The sequence below is a fragment of the Apodemus sylvaticus genome, chromosome 20, assembly GCF_947179515.1.
Source record: "Apodemus sylvaticus chromosome 20, mApoSyl1.1, whole genome shotgun sequence".
Taxonomy (NCBI): Eukaryota; Metazoa; Chordata; class Mammalia; order Rodentia; family Muridae; genus Apodemus; species Apodemus sylvaticus.
In genome coordinates this window covers 31,677,859-31,697,555 of record NC_067491.1, presented here as the reverse complement: position 1 = coordinate 31,697,555, position 19,697 = coordinate 31,677,859, and the positions used below count along the sequence as shown (strand labels likewise).

The 19,697-nt window shown below is 36.6% G+C and overlaps 1 protein-coding gene across 1 annotated transcript in view; it reads right to left on the bottom strand.

Moving 5' to 3' along the window:
* Lrriq1 (leucine rich repeats and IQ motif containing 1) overlaps window positions 1-19,697 on the bottom strand; it is a 190,715-nt gene that overhangs the window by 47,013 nt on the left and 124,005 nt on the right. The window contains exon 22 of the mRNA XM_052165529.1: window positions 17,016-17,117. Within this exon, the coding sequence (XP_052021489.1) occupies window positions 17,016-17,117 (102 nt within the window). The remainder of the gene's footprint in view (window positions 1-17,015; window positions 17,118-19,697) is intronic.

Here is a 19,697-nt window from a genome sequence, read left to right as displayed (position 1 = left end):
ACCTACATTTAACCTCCAACTTTGAAATGACTAATCATCTGGTCAAGACAGATAATAACATATAGTCACAGGGCAGTGGAGGAACAAGAGTGGGGCCTGGGAGAATTAGGAATGACTGAGAGATAAAATGATATGCATTTGGATCATGAAGAGTAAGTGCAATTGACACTGGTAAGTTGAGAAGGGCATTGCAGATAAAAGCAATGGCATGAACGTATGAAAATGAAAACTTAATTTCTGTATTTATATATTGTTATCATCTATATTAACTATATCTGTATAATATGTTTATTAATATTTGGAGACATGTTGAAGTTTGGTATTCTCAGGAACTATTTTGGGGATGAGGAAGAATGTTATAAAGTCAAAATGGAAAGGTAGTTTCAAAACAAGCAAGGGCATCACATCCTAAAGACTTGGGATTTTAACCAAAGGGAACGAATGGGCTTAAAGCAATTTTCACTGATAGTGGCAGGCGAGATTATGGTTTAGTCCAGAAGATATGGTAGGTTGGCATTTGATCCTAGTCCTTGGGAGGCTGAGGCAGAACGTTTATGCAAAGTCAGATTAGGCTACATAGTGACACCCTGGCTCAAAGGAGACAAAGAAAGGGAAATGGAGATAATAAAACAAGAGTTATATTTTAGAAGAATATAGCAGTAGAACTATGGATAATAGCCTTTGCAAGCCAAATTGTAGATTTTGGAATGAAGATGCGCTATTTCAGAACAAAGGGATATGAAGTGCTTAGATTTAAGATATGAGGCTTAAAATGAGGAACGAGTTAAATGTAAGATTTAACTTATATTTTCTGAGAAAAGGTAAATGAACGATTAATGGTCCTTTTAACAAAGATGTAATACAATGAGTCAGTCAGGTGTGGAGTATGGAAAGACACTTCACAGTAGAAATGTCAGGCTTGAAAATATGTAGAAATGTTAAAGGGAGGATGACTACAGGAGATGCGTTGTGATCACCTATGACCACATGTCCTGGGAAACATGTATGGATCCCTACATAGATCCCTTTCAGAGAGAGAGAGAGAGAGAGAGAGAGAGAGAGAGAGAGAGAGAGAGAGAGAGAGATGGGAGAGGGGAGAGGAGAGAGGGGAAAGGAGAGAGAGAGAGAGAGAGAGAGAGAGAGAGAGAGAGAGAGAGAAAGAGAGAGAGAGAGAGAGTGAGAGAGAGCCAGAGATGACCTCCAATGCAGCAATCATGGGGCCCAATCAGAGAGCTATCTAGAGATGACCACAAGTCTATTGCCACGCAGGTCTTAGGGAGGAGCAGATAATGCCCAAGATTATTCCTGCCTAGTGCCGAAATGCACAAGCAGGGTGTTGTACATCAGAGACCACTCCCGAGACAACCCTGGACACTCAGAGACCCCCTGAGTACCACTAAGGGAAGCAAGTAAGTGGGGGATAAATGAATGGGAGAGAAGGAGGATATGGGCACAATGAAGAGAGGCAGATCTGGAGATGCAAGGGTAGTGAAGAACAGGCTGGTGAGTAGCTGGTCATGCCACTTAGGACCATGGTTGGGTCCTGGTTTGTGCTGGCACCAGGAGCTATGTCTATGTTGATGTGTGAGGGCTGTGCAGAACTGGTCCTATCCCTCAAATGGACATCATGGGAGAGCTGGTCCTAGCAAGGTGAGAGCAAGAGAGCTGAGCCCTCCCCTTTCCAGCTGCAGTAACCAGGAGAAAGGGTCCCACATATTGCGGGAGTTGCAGGTGAGCTGGACTGAGGATATGCACATGGAAGAACTGGCTCTGTCCATCATCTCCTGAGTGATGGCATGAAGTAAAGAGAGATGTCTTCCTCCCCTTTTCCCTTCACTACCTGCCTCAGGTGGAAGAGCTGGTCCTGGTGTCGTGAGAGCCAGTGAGCTGGCCCTGCCCCTCACCTGAAGCAGTACTGGGAAGACTGGATCCCGCACCGTGCCTGGGCAGCACAGTAGAGGTGACCCTGATGGTGGGAAAGCCCCAGCATATGAGCATGGGAAAGTTATTCCCATTACTTCCCTGCAGTGTAGTGACATAATGAATGAAAAGACACCTCCCGCATGCCACTTGACACTTACTGCAGGCAGGAGAGCTGGCCCCAAAGTCATCAAAGTGAGAGACCTGTCCCTGCCACATTCCCACTCTAGCACATGGGAAAGGAGGTCCTGCTCTTCACCTAGTCAGCAGAGTAGTTCTGGCCCTAGATTCAGGTGTTGGAAGTGAACCCACTCCAAAGGGCATGAGTGTGGGAGAGCCTACCCTGCCTCTTGTCTGTTGCATCAGAGAGGCAGAGATTCACTTACCTTCCTGTTGCCCTCAAGAAGTGGGACACCTGGCCTCATCAGGGTCATGGGAGCAGACAAGCTGTTCTTGCCCCTCACCTTCTGCATCACTCTGGGAGGGCAGGCCATGCACCTCACATGGGCAGCATAGGAGAGCTTCTCCTGATAGCAAAGATAGGCGAGTTGGCCTGATGATGTGAGCATGGGACAGTTGGCTCGGCAAGTTGTCTGCCTTGCGACAGGTTGGGTGAGGAAGAAATTCCCTTCATGACTCTTGCCCCTTGCCACCTATGGTAGGCAAGTGGGAGAGATGGCTCTGGAGTTATGAGAACAGGAGAGCTGTCCCTGCCCCTTCGCTGTTGGAACACTCAGGAGAGCAGGCTCTGTACCTCACCTGGGCAGGACAGTAGAGCTGTCCCTACATGTGGGGGTTGCAGATGAGGCAGCCCTGTCTTTTGTCCATTATGAGGTAGTACAGATAAGGGAGAGACACTTTACTACCCTCCCCTGTCCCTTGCCACCTTTGGCAAATAAGAGAGCTGGCCAGGGGTCATGAGAGTTGGAGAAATAGCCATGTCCCTTACCAGCTACAACACTCAAGAAGATGAACCCTATACCCCACCTGCGCACAGGGCACAGATGGCCCTGGTTGCAGGCATTGCTGGTGTAAAGTCCTAAGGGTGTGAGAATCAAAGAGCCAGCAGTTTGACCAGTTTGGGTATCTCTCAGAGCCAGATGCAGGCCTTTGAATCAGCTCAGCCCAACACCTACCCCATCTATAAACTGCTGGAGTACACAAAGGGACCATTCCTACAGATCCCAAACTACAAGATCTTCATGACACAGGGCAACAACAGGATATTTGAGAGGAGTCCCAGTGAAGTTCCAGTATTGATAGAGTATCAGAAATCAGAGGCCCCATATCAAATCAAGTAGTCACTGAAATGAACATTTGCAAGCAAAGAAATGTGGACAAAGAGTATACTGTAGACACACTATGACACATTACAGCTACCATCTTGAGTTTTTCTCCATCTGGTAGAGGGAAGGGAAGGGCTGCAGGTGTAGAGGTGGTGTATGAGTAAAGAGAGATGTGTGGGATGAGGGTGCATGATATGAAATCCACAAAACATTAATTAAAAGGTTTTTTTTAATATATAAAAGGAATGGAAATCAGTATAGTGATACCAGTTTCTGTCTTCCTCATACTGAATTTAAACTCAGTAAAAACAACTATATTTAATGATATTAATAATTTTTTATTATTTATCAAATATATCCTGATTTCATTCACAATCTATAATTAAAGTAGATCATTATTCTTTATTATATACTAATACTCTGCAGTTGACTTCTCCTTTGCTCATCTTTACACCTAGGATTTATCTTTCAGCACCTTATTACATAATGATTGCTGAGCCTTGGGAGGAGTGCTTATGTGTTCCATTTAGAGCTGAGAAGTCGAGAGTCTCATGTTTTCTGTTTGCTGACCAATTGTGGATCTTTAAATTAATCACTACCTGCCACAGTAAAAGGTTCTCAGATTTATAGAGTTTGTGTGTGTGTGTGTGTGTGTGTGTGTGTGTGTCTGTATGTTTCTGTGCCATAAAAGTAATTACAGAAAAAAAGTCATAAATTTAAGAGAGAGTAAAGGGGATATGGAGGTACTGAAGGAGGATAACATGAGATGTGTTAAAATGTGGAAAAGGGAAGGGAGCAAGTGACGCCATTTTATATTAATCACTTCCGAAAGATCCTGCTATACCACTCCTGGGCATATACCCAGAGGATTCCCCAGCATGTAATAAGGATACATGTTCCACTATGTTCATAGCAGCCCTATTTATAATAGCCAGAAGCTGGAAAGAACACAGGTATCCCTCAACAGAAGAGTGGATGCAAAAAATGTGGTATATCTAACACAATGGAGTACTATTCCGCCATTAGAAACAGTGGAGTCATGAAATTCTTAGGCAAATGGATGGAGCGGGAGAACATCATACTAAGTGAGGTAACCCAGTCTCAAAAGATCAATCATGGTATGCACTCACTAATAAGTGGATATTAGCTTGGAAAACTGGAATATGCAAAACATAATCCACACTTCAAATGAGGTACAAGAAGAACGGAGGAGTGGCCCCTAGTTCTGGAAAGACCCAGTGTAGCAGTATAAGACAAAACCAGAACAGGGAAGTGGGAAGGGATGGGTGGGAGAACAGAGGGAGGGAAGGGGGCTTATGTGACTTTCGGGGAGTGGGGAACCAGAAAAGGGGAAATCATTTGAAATGTAAATAAAAAATATATCAGCTGGGCGATGGTGGCGCACGCCTGTAATCCCAGCACTCTGGGAGGCAGAGGCAGGTGGATTTCTGAGTTCGAGGCTAGCCTGGTCTACAGAGTGAGTTCCAGGACAGCCAGGGCTATACAGAGAAACCCTGTCTCGAAAAAACCAAATCCAATATATATATATATCGAATAAAATTAAACAAAAATAAATAAATAAAATGAAAAAGAGGCTTCTTTAATTAGGTGAAACATACATTAAATCAATATAAAGATGAGAACTTAGCTGGTCATGTCAGCAGAATAATGTACAAGGATCTGATGTTTTTTTTTTTTTTTAATTTCCTTTTAGTTTCTGTTGTTATATCTCCCTTTTCATTTCTGATTTTGGATACTGTCTTTGTGCCCTCTGGTTAATCTGGTGAAGGATTTATCTATCTTGTTGATTTTCTCAAAGAACCAGCTCCTGGTTTTGTTGATTCTTTGTATTGTTTCTACATGGTTGATTTCAAGACTGAGTCTGAATTTTTTTCTGCAGTCTACTCCTCTTGGGTTTATTTGCTTCTTTTTGTTCTAGAACTTTCAGGTGTGCTGTTAAGCAGGTAGTGTATGCTCCCTCCAGTTTCTTTTTGGAGGCACTCAGAGCCCAGTTTTCTTCTTAGCACTACTTTCATTAGGTACCCTAAGTTTGGCTATGTTGTGCTTTCATTTTTCATTAAATTCTAAAAGGTCTTTAATTTCTTTATTTCTTCCTTGACCAAGTTCTCATTCAGTAGGGAGGTGTTCAGCTCTCATGTGAATGTAGGCTTTGTGTTTTTTTTTTTTTTTCTATTTGTCCGTGGTGATCAGATTGGATGCATGGGATTATTTCAATCTTCTTGTATCTGTTGAGGCCTGTTTTGTAACAGATTATATGGTCAATTTTGGAGAAGGTGCCATGAGGTGCTGAGAAGAAGGTATATTCTTTTGCTTTAGAATGAAACGTTCTATACATATCTATGAAATCCATTTGGTCCATAACTTCTGTTAGTTTCACTGTATCTCTGTTTAGTTTCTGTTTCCACGATCTGTCCATTGATGAGAGTGGAGTGTTGAAGTCACCCACGATTATTTTGTGAGGTGCAATGTGTGCTTTGAGCTTTAGCAGAGTTTCTTTTCATAGAATAGGTTCTAGAGTAGTCAGAGTCCATCATGGTTAGAAAGTACAGAAACCAGCTGCAGGCATGTTGGTTGGTTGAGGAGGCTAAAAACTTACATCATCAAATGCAATTGTGAAATAGAAAGAGCAAGCAGTAGGTGAGGTGAGTGTGTGCAAACTAAAAGCCACTCTCTGTGACATGCTTCCTCTAGCAAGGCTCCATTTCCCAAAGATTCCACAACCTCCCCAAATACTACCAACTAGAAAAAAGACTCTGTGGGGCACAATTCTCATTCAAACAATTCCAAATCATGAAGGTAGGATCCTTAATGGGTCTCCCCTGTACCCCTCTCTCCTCTCTTTTCATGGTCCCCCTCTTCTGTCCCTTTGTTTTCTCATTTCTCCAAGAAAGCAGCTACTTGAAAATCAGAAAGAAAGCCATTTCTAGGAACTGAAGTGACTAGATTCTTGATCTTGAGCTTTTAGTTCTTATGAAAAACAAAGTTCTGCTAATAAATTTGGCTTTTGAAAGTATTCTCTTACATACCCTGTAGCTTGAGATTTGGTGTGCATGTGTATCTTTCCACTTAGTTACTGAAGTGACAAGGGTATCAACAAAGCTTAGTGTTCTTGAGTTCAAACACTGTTTATTCAGAGTTAAAGTCAGCAAAACAAATTAAAATATATCAATGTCCAAAAGTCTGCAACTAACTGTTAACTTTCATTTATGCTAATCCTTTCTTCAATCGTTTCTTCCCTACTTAAGTTGGGTAAAAAAGAAATAGTTTGTAACCTATTATAATGTTAATTCATTTTTTTAATTCCTTGCATATAAAAGACGACTTTTCACTTATACCTCATCTTAAAGTAATGAAGATTTTTCTTTTCTTGGATCATGAAAGTTTATCATGAGAATTACAGTAGTTGTAGGGATAAAAAACAATTGGAACAATGCTTTATACAAACTGTAAATGACCGTAAAGAACAACGAGAATAATATTTATTTATTATATTGTAATATATAATATACAAAACATTATTTGGAATATGGTGGAAATGCAGTGAGTAATGGCTTAAGAAAGTCTTCCTAAATGACTGATCTTTGAGAGAGAGCAAAAGGATAATAATCAATTGAATCACGTTGAAGACATAGATATACATCTACACACCTACGGACACCTGATTTTTGATAAAGCCAGAAATATACAATGGATAAAAAGAAAGCATTTTCAACGAGTGGTGCTGGTCTAACTAGATGTCTGCATGTAGAAAAACAGAAATAGATCCGTATCTAGTATCCTGCATAAAACTCAAGTCCAAGTGAATCCAAGACTTCAACATAAAGTAAATCCGATAGAAGAGAAAGTGGGTAATATCTTGAACTCATGGGCACAGGAGACAACTTCTTGAATAGAACACCGATAGTACAGGCACTAAGATCAATGATTAATAAATAGGACCTCAAAAAAAAAAAAACTCAAAAACTTATGTAAAACAAAGAATACCATCAATAGAAGCGCAGCCTACAGAAGGGGAAAAGGCTGTGGGTGGGGGGAGTTGAAGGTGGATCTGAGGGAGAGAGAAGACAAAAGGGAAGGGGGCAGCCTGAGGGTAGGGGAGGGAGGAGAAACTGCAGGTAAGATGTAATGTATGAGAGAAGAATAAAGAAAAAATAAGTTAAGTGAAAGCCTTTTCTGGGTTGGACAAAAACAACCATCCATTATGACAAAATAAGCTACATGTTTAAAGGCAACTTTCACCTCATCTCTTTTTGAAATTATTTAATGTCAGGGGTCTGTGTGTTTTCACTTACTTAGAAAATCACTTGCTGATGGTTTACTTTTAATAGTTCTATTCTCTCAACATAGATTTTAAAACAAAGTACAATACAGACGTGTACTATTGTCATTCAGTGTTGCGTGTGAGCATTTTTCTTGTCTTTTAGACACATAGGAAGCCAGGTCAAATCTAGTAAATGGCATACATTTCTTCATGGCTCTGTGGCCTAGGACCCTGTAAATAACATCACAGGATACACAGATGATATAAGATATTCACTATGTGGTATGAATGTAATAATTCAAATTTTAGTAATTGTAGGAAACCAAGCTACTGAAAAAATATACCACATTTTATAAATCTCTCTATTCTTGTCTATTCTGATCATTAATGTGTTTTTCTCCACAGAAATAAGACAGCAGGCATCTTTTAGTAGGATACTGTTAGGTTTTCATTGCTGGCACATTCCCTGTGGCTAAATGCTAGTCAATCTAAATGTTAGTAAATCTCTGCTAACTCTTAATACATAAACACTGCACACTATTAGTAAGTATTATATACACAGCTATGGAAAGACAAGACCTACCCTCAAACAGTCTGGATAATATGATTTTGTGCTCCAACCTGTCATTAAACTAGAGAAAGCAGGCGAAAATGCTTATAATCATAAAGCAAAAAATACCACAAAAGAAGATGGTTTGATTACAATGCTCTGAAGTAAAAATTATAGAAATTAAAGTTTTTCAAAAGTCTTCATTACTTGCAAATTTAATACGAAATATTTAAGCGTTTATGACATAAAGGAACATATGGGATCTGTAAATCTTCTATTTTGCAGGAAGACAAATAGGATTCATGTTTGTGATGACAGCACCGTACTGGGCTTAAAAAAAAAAAAAAACAAAAACAAAAAAACTTGACTTTAAAATCAAGTCAAATTGTTCCAGAGAATAAAGAACTGAGGTTTAAAATTATCTTCCTGAGAAAGTTGTCAGGCTAGAACCATTTTTTTTCTGACTTCATTTTTACCTGCTGGCTAACCCCAGAATTCTAAATTTGCTTTAGCTTCAGAGGCAGCCAATTTATAAGTTCAGTAGATTAGAGTAAGCAAGGAATTTCATTTATGCATAAATATTAATGATCATGAATGAATTCAAAATACACCTGTTCACTCTGGGACTGCGTGCGATGGTTGCTAAGTACCTGAAAATGAATGGATGTGAAGTCAAGTATTTCCAATGATGATCATGAAACCAGAGTCATGTAGTTTGGTTCTCAATAACCTAACACGATTGTGATTTTAATGCTATTAGCTAACTACAACATAAACACCAAACACTAGTTGCTATAACAGCAGACATCTACTTCCTCATTAATATTGATGCAAACAAGTATGTAAGAATTAAAAATGAATATCACCATTGGTCTCCTAGCAATCTATTATCTATTATTAGTCTTTATATTTATCTCACTTTTTTTTTTTTAACATTTCAGAGCTATGCTGAAATCTTGTTCTTCAAATTTTACATTATGTTTTCATTACTCCAGTTTTGGTTTCATGTAGAATTTAGGTCCCTTCTTAAGGCTCTCAGTTCACATACATGTATATATACTCTATATATTTGACTTTAGACAAGTCAATTATCAAATTCTCAAAGTCACAGGTTCTCTATTTCTAAGCTGGGGACAGTTATAATATATGTATCTCTTTTTTTCTTTCTTTCTTTTTTTATTTGATTTATTTTTTATTTACATTTCAAATGATTTCCCCTTTCCTGGCTCTCTTAAAGAAATTAGCTTCATAGTGCTTAATAAGAAATGCACAATTTAATAAATATCCATTAACTTAAAATTCATTAATGTTGTCAATAATTACAGTTTTTGACCACTTACTTCATAAGTATATTGGGTATTTTTGTACTTCACAAACAGTATCTAGGGTCATAATGTCCATATTCACCAAACTAGGTGTAATTATTAACCAACTTTTTGAATGCAATTGATGACTCAGAAGTAAAGAATATCTTAAAAGATGGATTGTAGCTCAGTTTCCAGCACACACACACACACACACACACACACACACATTATTTCCAATAATAATCATGAAACTCTAGTTTATAGAGTCTTATAGTTTGGTTCTCAATAACCTAACATGCAAATAGCAAAATAAGCCTTAATTAAAATAAAAGTAAATACATAATAAACACTGACACAAAATAGTAAATTAACATCAGTTTGCCTCCTGAAGACCAGAGAGCTAGTAAGTGTTAAAGTTTAGATTCAAACCATTTATTTCTGTGATGCATGTATGTTTTGACACATGACCCTTAAAAATATGACACACCATATTAACAAAATGAAGGATATTTACGTTCCATAGTGAACATTTGAAAGCTTTTTCTTTAATATAATAGAATAAAAATGACTACAGTGTGCTAGTAATTCTAACTAGAGAAATTAGGCAAGAAAAAGATATAGAAGGCATTCTATGGGACTGACCCTAGGTGAGATTCCTACGAGCAAGGGATAGAGAGACTGAAGTGGCCACTTCCTGCAGCCACAAAGAACTTCCAGTGGAAGGAAGGGGCCATCAACCCACACACAAACATTCAACCCAAAACTTGTATTGCTTACAAGATGCACAAGGATAAAGATGGAACAGAGACTGAGGCAAGAGACAGCAAATGACTGCCAACTTGAAACCCATCCCATGGGAGAGAGACAACCCCTGGCACTCATATTAATACTCTACTATGCTTGTAGACAGGGGCCTAGCACAACTGTATTCTGAAATGCTTAATCCAGCAGTGAGTGGAAACAGATGAAGAGAACTACAGCCAAACATCAGGCAGAGCTTAAGGAGTCTTTGGAAGTCTCAGGGATAGGACTTAGGAAGCCAAAGGGGTCAAAGACACCACAAGAAGATCTACAAAATCAACTAACCTGGGCTATGGGGGCTCACAGAATTAAGGTCCCTTTTTAAGGCTCTTGCTTCCTATACATGGAAAACTCTATATATTTAACTTTGGACAAGTCAGTTATCAAATTCTCAAAGTCACTGGTTCCCTTTTGTCACGGGGACAGTTATAATAACCACCAACCAAAGAGCATGCAAAAATAAAATCAACAACTTAATTACAAAGCAACAACAATGAAATCTTTCTATACCAATTTAGTTACAGAACTGAAAAAGAACTCTATATTGAAGACTAGCAAACACATTAGAAACACAGCCAACTATGAAACGAAGTTTAGAGAATGGAAAGCTATCCCAGGCTAACAGGCTATAAGTTATTTTTTGCTAACATCTTCATGCAAAATGTTTGGATGGATTCAACATAATTGTTTCAAAATCCCAAGGTTATTTTTCCACAGAAATATAATAAAAGTATTAAATTTGCACAGAACCACAAAAGAACTAAAGCTATCTTGAGCTTACAGAATGAGGATTAAGGCATCAACTTCCCAGATTTCAAAACTTATTAGAAATTGATTGTCACGAATGCACCAGAATGCTGCCATGGAGACAGACACACAAGCCAATGAAATGGGACAGGAAACTCAGAAGCAAACCCACACATTTGTGGTTAGTGTTATTTTTGCACATGAATCCCAAGAACACATAACAAGTAATGGATAATGCTTTCAATAAATTGAAACTAGAACATGGAAAATAGGAAGAGAATTCAAAGACATTACTTAAAGGCAAAATTTTAAAATTCTCTCTCTCTCTCTCTCTCTCTCTCTCTCTCATACACACACTGTCTCTCTCTGCATCCATCTTACCATCCATTCACTTATCTATCTATCCATCTATCTATCTATCTATCTATCTATCTATCTATCTATCTATCTAATCTATCATATATATGACATACAAATGATGAACGTATAAATGAGAAAATTTTCGGAACTACTAATATGAGGACAATGAAAACAAGGACAGAGTATCTACTTTAGTTAGATGGCAAAAATCACAAGCACAGAAAATAAAAAGCTGTCATGTTGACAAAATGGAACAAATATACATGGCTAGCAAGATATAAATTAGTACAAACAATTGTTTAAAACACTATAGAAAGTCTTCAGGAAACTAAAAGTAGAAATACGATTTAATCAAGCAATTTCACTACTTGGCAATTATCCAAAGGAAATGAAGACAGTATGTTAGAGATATCTGCAAATCTGTATTATTGATGCAAGTGCATTATTCATAGTCACCAAGATATGTAAATAACTGCAGTGCATATTATAACACGAATGGATAAAGAAAATATGGCATACATGCAAAAAGCAATATTGTTCACTTAAATAGGTTAAAAGGAATCCCATAATTTGTGACGATATGAATGAATTTGAAAGAAATTCATGGAAGCAAAATAAGAAAGTATAAACAAGCCAAAGGGAACATCATGTACACAGATGTAGAATCTAGTAATGTTCAGCTTATGAACATAGTAGAATCACAGTTACCAGAACTTAAGGAATTGAGGGTGAAGGAAATGAGAAGTTGATACTCAAAGGCTACCAAGACAAGAATAATAGGCAATGAGATCCACCATATATCAAAACCACCACAGAAAGTAGTGGTGTAGTATCTCTCTCATAATAGTTAAGGGTATAAATGTTTCACTATAAGCATCCTTATATATAATAGCCAGAAGCTGAAAAAAGGCTTCAACAGAGGAATGGAACAGAAAACATGGTACATTTACACAATGAAGTACTACTCAGCTATTAAAAACAAAGGATTCAGGAAATTCTGAAGCAAATGGATGGAAGTTAGAAAATATCATCCTGAGTGAGGTAACCCAGTCATAAAAAAAAGACACACATAGTATGCACTCACTCATAAGTGGATACTGGCCCAAAAGCTCTGAATATCCTAAACACAATTCAGACCACATGAAGCTCAAGAAGGAAGCCCAAAGTGTGGATGCTTCAGTATTTCTTTGAAGGGGGAAAGAAAAATACTCACAGGAGGAAATATGGAGACAAACTGTGGAGCTGAGACTGAAGGAAAGGCCATCAAGAAACTTCTCCACCTTGGGGCATATACTCATATACAGACACCAAAGTCAGACACTATTGCAGATGCCAAGAAGTGCTTGCTGACAGGTGCCTGATATAGCTTGTCTCTTGAAAGGCCCTGCCAGAACCTATCAAATACAGAGGCAGATGCTCATAGCCAACCATTGGACTGAGCATGGGGTTCCCAATGGGATCCCCAATAGAGGAGTTAGAGAAAGGACAAGGAGCTGAAGTGGTTTACAAACCATAGGAAGAACAATAATATCAACCAAACAGATCCCTCCCCCCGCCGCTCCCCAAGAGCTCCCAGGGAGTAAACCACCAACCAAAGAGTAGACATGGAGGGACCCATGGCTCCAGCTGCATATGTAGCGGAGGATGGCCTTGTTGGACATCAGTGGGAAAACAAGCACTTTGTCCTGGGAAGGCTCGATGCCCTGGTGTAGGGGAATGCCAGGGCGGGGAGGTAGAAGTGGGTAGGTGGATGGGGAAGCTCTCTCATAGAAGCAGGAAAGGGAGGATGGGATGGGGGTTTCTGGAGGGGAAACTGGGAAAGGGGGTAATATTTGAAACGTAAATAAATAAAATATCCAATAATAAATAAATAAAACAGCAAAAAATTATACATTGAAGAATAACATATATTTTCATTAGCTGCATTTAACCATGTCACATAGTATATATATATATGCAAATTAACACATTGTTCCTCATAATTTTATAAAATGATTTATCAAGGAGTATAATATTAAAAACAGTAAAATAGCTTATAATAGGGAATATCAAGGATAGTAGTGACATCTATATACCATGGTCATCTATATACCATTTTTTAATAATTGAACCTGAAAATAACCTTTGTAAATCAGTATAAAGAATTTCATTCTATATGTATTTAAGAATAATTTATTTGATTAACTGTGCTTACATAAACTAATTAAAAGGATAAATTTGAAACAGCTATTTTTTTAAAAGTGATTGAAATTTTGTTAGACAAATTGTGGCATAGATACTTATAACAGGATGACACTGTTTCCTCATAGGTCAGTGACAAACATTAAAGAGTGATTTGGGGACTTTTACCAGTTCACTTACAAGGAAACAAAACAAAATTTGTCTTTAGAGACTTTCAGGGCAAGATTAGATAGTAAACTCAAGTGAGAACTATCTGTGATTACAGAAGAGGCTAAGATAGGTACCTAACAATCAATTGAACAAACAAAAAATTGTAATAATCTATAGTCTGTACAGTCTGTAAGCCTTCAGTCCTATAGGAAGAACCAGATGATATCTGACACATTGCCTATGCCTTTGGTTACTTTGGGCACAGATGTGGTCAAACTTAGCCTTCCTTAGGTTTAAGGTAAAGATATATTTTACATTTCATGTAAATGTCAAACTATATAAATAGGTATTTTATATAGACTGATGAAAGCTAAGGTTTGTAATCCTGTATTTTTTAATATAATTCATATCCAATATTCCACAGGTGTAACACTAATTTTAATTTGAATGTCTTTATTTATCTATTGACATCTAGAAAAGAGGCTATAGTAATAATCAAAGCATTTAATACAATTTACAATACTCATAACATTTTATATGGTCATGACTGTAAAATTGAAAAAGAATGTTTTTCTATAAGTCATATCGTGTTACTATAAAATAAATTAGAATTATAGAATCAATACTCAAATAATACTATGATCTAATTTGAAGAAAATCAAAAAAAAATTAAAAAACAGTGCTTGCGTACCATAGTTCTGAGATACTATTCCACATGGAGTTACTTAATCTGACCTATAGCAAATTTAATTTTGATTTCTCTCATTGTAGGGGGTCTCAAATTCCCACTATTAATTTTATTTCAGTTTTTTCTTAAGGGAAAATAAGTTCTAATATTCAAAAATGAAGAGGTAATGCTGGTTATGTAACACTAAAATTAATTGAATTCTAGTTTTATATTAGATATTATAAAACAATATATAACTCTCTATATAAACAATACACTGTTCTATTTTATGATACTGTATACTCTGTAACAAATAAGCTTTATCTCAAAAGACTCAGTTAAAGAATGCAGCCTTGACTGGACAGCTACAGCTGGTCAGCCTGTTAAATTTTATCTTCTGTATTACTTGACTTAGACACTTAGGAGCAGGTTGAGTTCAGAGCAATGTTAAAGTCAACATGGGGTTCAGTGCAACAACAAGAAGCATTCTATCTTTAACTCTTCTTCACAAATGTTAACATGTTAACTCTAAATTGTCTTTCATGTAGAAAGATTATGGTCAAGCTCATTCCTTAAAATCAAAAGACTTAAAATAAGCACAATAGTTGTTATCCACAAGTTAGGAAATCTATATGTGCATAATATTCATTTAAAATAATGACAAAAGTTCCACATATTTTGGACTGCAAAAAACATATAATGCCGAACATGTGGGAGGAAAAAAACTAAAACCAATACGAAAAACAATTTTGCTGATAAAACATATGAGCACTCGGTGTTCTTTCATGCATTCCCTGTCTCCTCTGTGAGCATTTCTTTGCCTAGTTCATATTGGCTCATAGTTTGAAAAATATGCTGTTTACATGTAATATTTTGGGGAGGAATACACTAGAACATTTTTTCAATACAGCTTTTCTCTCTAAATATCTGCCATCTAACTTAAATGTCTTTTTCTTCTAAGTATTTCTCTTCTATAGTAAGGGTGTCTCTGACGGAGAGGTTATCTATGCGGTTGACACTAATCTCATTACTATTTTCTTCTAAAAATAGTGAACTAGTAACATTAACATTATAACATGAAAAAGAATGCTGTTTGAAAGTCCATGTTTATTTTATTTTAGGAAATACAATTTAATTCTATTAAAAGATTCCTTAACATTTGAAGTTTTGTATACTTTTTTTATTTTAGGTATATAGATGCTTTTGCTTACATGTATGTCTGTGTATCACATGTGTGCTTGTTGCTTAAGGAGGACAGAAGAGGGTTTTGAATATTCTAGACCTAGTATCACAAGTAATTCTAAGTGTCCAAGCAGATGCTGGGATTTGAATCCAAGGCGTCCACTATGCTTAACTGGTTATTTATCCCTCAAGTCCCAATATCGAGTTGATACCCTTAATGGGCACAAGTTGAAGTTGTTTTAGCATGAAATTGGAAATATTAAAACAATAAAATGGATACACATACCATATACATGTACACTTGCCATAATCTTTGCATACAATAAGCTCAATGAACTGCACACATGCTTTGCATGTCTAAGTATGTGTTTATTGTTACAGACTTTCAAGAAAATTCCTGGTGTCATGTCTTCTGACATACTGTTTTAATATGTCTCTCTATATCATAATAATGTAATCACTTCCAAATCATAATGAAATGCAAATCACAATGAACCCCTTCTAAATCAAGTTATTAAGTATGTGGGTGTTTTAAGATTTATTACATAAAAGTTACAGAAGACAATAGTTACTTTCCATTCAAAATGTATATGCCATTTGACCATATTATAAATGATTATCAGAAAGCACAAGAATAAACTATAAAAAATGTTAGTCCTACAAACAGGTATGAAACTGGTCACATTGTGGTTCTGTTTAATAATACAAGTCTACAAGTCTTCTGAATGCTAAAATCAGAAATGTAAACTATCATCCAGCTATAAAAGTTTTCAGTTCTAAAAGTAACAGAAAGCTTTTACTATTGATTACATAGAATATAAAGGATATATTGACTATATTGTCTACCCTGTTAGACAACAGATTTGTGTAGTTTGAGGAAATGTATTTTAAATAATAGAGTATAATTTGTACTTTTTAATGAAATTTGAACATGCTAACCATAAGTATATTAGAATATCATTTTAGCATGTGATAAAACTCACTAATTGAAGCTAATCAAATTTGCACCTGTATATATTTTATTTCAACATTAAAACAACTGATAATGTAATATTACAGGCTTATTAACATAAAAATAAAGAGCATTTAATATGTAGATAACACAAATGAAAAAATATACTAATATTAGCATGACAAATAGTGGTTTTAGTTTGATAAATATATTTCATTCTTATTCAAAGCTAGTTGGCCTATTTATGTTTTGCATGTGTACTGTAGATCTTATGAGGACCAAAAACATTTTTAATAACACATTTTTTAAAATTTATTTTCTATATTCTTTGTTTACATTCTAAAAGCTTTCCCTTTTCCCAGTCCCCCCAATATGTCCCATAAGTCCTCTTCTCTCCATCCATTCTCCTATCTTTCCCCCTCCCTTTTCTCTGTCCTGGTACTCCCCTACAATGCTGGATCAAGCCTTTCCAGGATTAGGGCCCTCTTCTTCCTTCTTCATGGGAATCATTTGATATGCTAATTGTATCTTCAGTATTCAGAGCTTCAGGGCTAATTAATATCTACTTATCAATGACATTTTTATATCCTTACAGACCTTTACCTTTCTGTGTCTTTCATTAAACCTTACCTTCAAAGTAATGGTCTTTTCTGAGTTGTGTCTTCTTTGGTGACTTTGTAACAGAAACTTTATTTTTGTTTTTTTTGAATAATGCTAGTCGCACAGACGGTTCTAGGGAAAAAAAGACAAAAAGACCACTTCTAGGTTATTCCTTCTCTAACACAACCATGTAGTTATATTGTTACTACATGCCTTTATATTGCATTATAAACACTCTGTGGAGCTCTGTGAAACAGCTGATGCTTGCTTAAATTTGATAATATAAAGTAATCTTAGTCAGAAGATCAAATGTATGGCCCTCCTTTACTATAATGGCAGAAATATTAATAATACTATGAAAACTGGAATGTATATACATTTTCCAGGTGGCATTTTCTTATTTTTGAGTCACGATATTCATTGGAAGATGATGTGGTCAATAAATATATCCTCGCTAAACTACACAGAGAACACGTATAAGAGATGGAAGCCCAAGAGAAAGAAAACAGGTAATAGGAAAAAATAATTCTATATGCAAAGTGGTGTTTTCTCTTTTGTACTAATTAATTTATGTAGCAAAGTTATTTGAATTCTTTATGTATTTTAAAGTTACAAATAGTATTAATATAGCATATTACAAGAGAGGTCATTATGAATATAGGGCCTTGTAATTTCTTATTAATAAAAAAATGGCTTTATGGAATGTGAAAATAGGATTTGGTCCTGCATTATTTAGAAGTTTGGTCTAAAGACTGAGAAGGTAGTAATGTAAGCACCAGAAGATTTTTTTTTCCATCTCATATTATTTGGGAAAAAGCCAGAGTAAGAATCCTTTATATAATATCTAGGATATTGGAATTAAGTACATCAAAGAGAAAAGTCAAGATTTTAAACATCATCAATACCAAGGCACACTAATAATTTATTGCTAACATAGTAAGTTTCTGCCTGTACATTGGGAGGAGAAAGAACGACGTCTGTGGAAGGACGCTCTGTGGTGAGCAATCTGGTAATCCATGGTGGTCTGCCAGTAGTAACTGAGCCCCAACGAGGCTCATTTGTGTGTTTATAGACACCATATTGAAATTATCAAGCAATGTCTGTCTCTTTTCTGGGGTACCTGTGCCTTAGGTGTTATGATCATTGGGAAGTTTTTGTTTGTATTTTTTTTTTACAAAAATTCACGAAGAATTAGCAATAATAAATGTGCAGCCATGCCATAGCACACGTAGCACATGTCGTACACACTGTTCACATCTCTAGTGATATCTCAGAAGATGTGTAAGTCACTTTGAGAAGGCACAATTCCACAAGCTTATATTACACACTCAGTTTTCATTCACAGCCTTAATGCCATTCTTCTCACACAAAATATCATAAAAACGTAGTCTGTGTGTGTGTGTGTGTGTGTGTGTGTGTGTGTGTGTGTATTTTAACCACAGGCTCTCATATAGGCTGGGGCGGTCACAAATATTTTCCATAGCCTTTAACATCAACTGACTTGCCTCTACCTTCTGTGGGGATTTCAACCATGAGCGAATATGCCCAATTTTGTGAGCTGCTAGCAGGTGGGCCCAGGGCTTCCTGAGAATAACACAAAAGTTCCTCATGCTAAACAACAGTGTTAGCTAGTTTTATATTGTTACAATAAGACACCAAGACCAAAAGCAACTTAAGAAAGACAGGATTTATTTTAGCTTATGGTTCCAGAGGGGTAAGAGCTCATTAGTGCAGAGCAGAGTCAGGGCAGCAAGCAGCAGCCATGGTCACAGGAGCGGGGTGCTGGGAGCTCACAACTTGAGCCAAATGCACAAAGGAGAAAGAGCAAACTTTGAAAGGGCTATGTGGATCTTTCCCTGCAGTCTTGCTTTCTGCCAAATACATCTGTCTCTGGATGGCTCTATTCCCTACACATAGCCCGTCTCGGCAGATGTCCCACAGCCGACATCTTAGGATTCACTTTAATATATTCACACAATGGTCTTTTTTTTTTTCCTTTTCAGGGTCTTCACACAGGAACTCCTTTGTCATGTTCTTAGCATGAGACCATGGAGTGAAAATCCTGACTCTCTTGTATCCATCATGGCTCTAAGATCAGCACCACATAGAAAACACAGCTAAGTTTGGCTTGGGATGGACCCTGGCCTCTTGAACCACATTAACACCAATATTTGTTTGCATATACAAGTACTAATTTAAATTTAACTTACCAAATATAAATCTGCAATTTGCTAAAGACCCACAAACCCATAAATATATCATTTTAATGTTTATTCATAACTTTAATGTTGAATCAGGTGCCAGATATGCTAGTATATTCTGGGAATTTAATGTGAAATAGGTAGAGAGACTCAACTGCTTTACAAATCAGAGTGAATTCTCTTATTGTTTTTGGAAGTACAACAGTGTAGTGTTTGACTGAAATTCTTATTATTTCTAGAAGCTTTCAATGTAAATAAAATAAATCTTAAGTATATTTCATTTTGCTGAGGTGTTGTCAATATAGATTATTCTTGTTTTTTCTCATTTAAAAGCATTCATTAGCTATACCATTATTTTGGAAGCTCCTTTCCCAAAATTTCTCCTTCAAACGAGTGTGTTGAAATATTCTGCATTCCTTAATTCTAGGATATGATTTAATAATACAAAAATGGCTTAAACCAGTTTTATTGAAAATAAAGCCAGCAAATACCTACTGAACAAGAATCATAT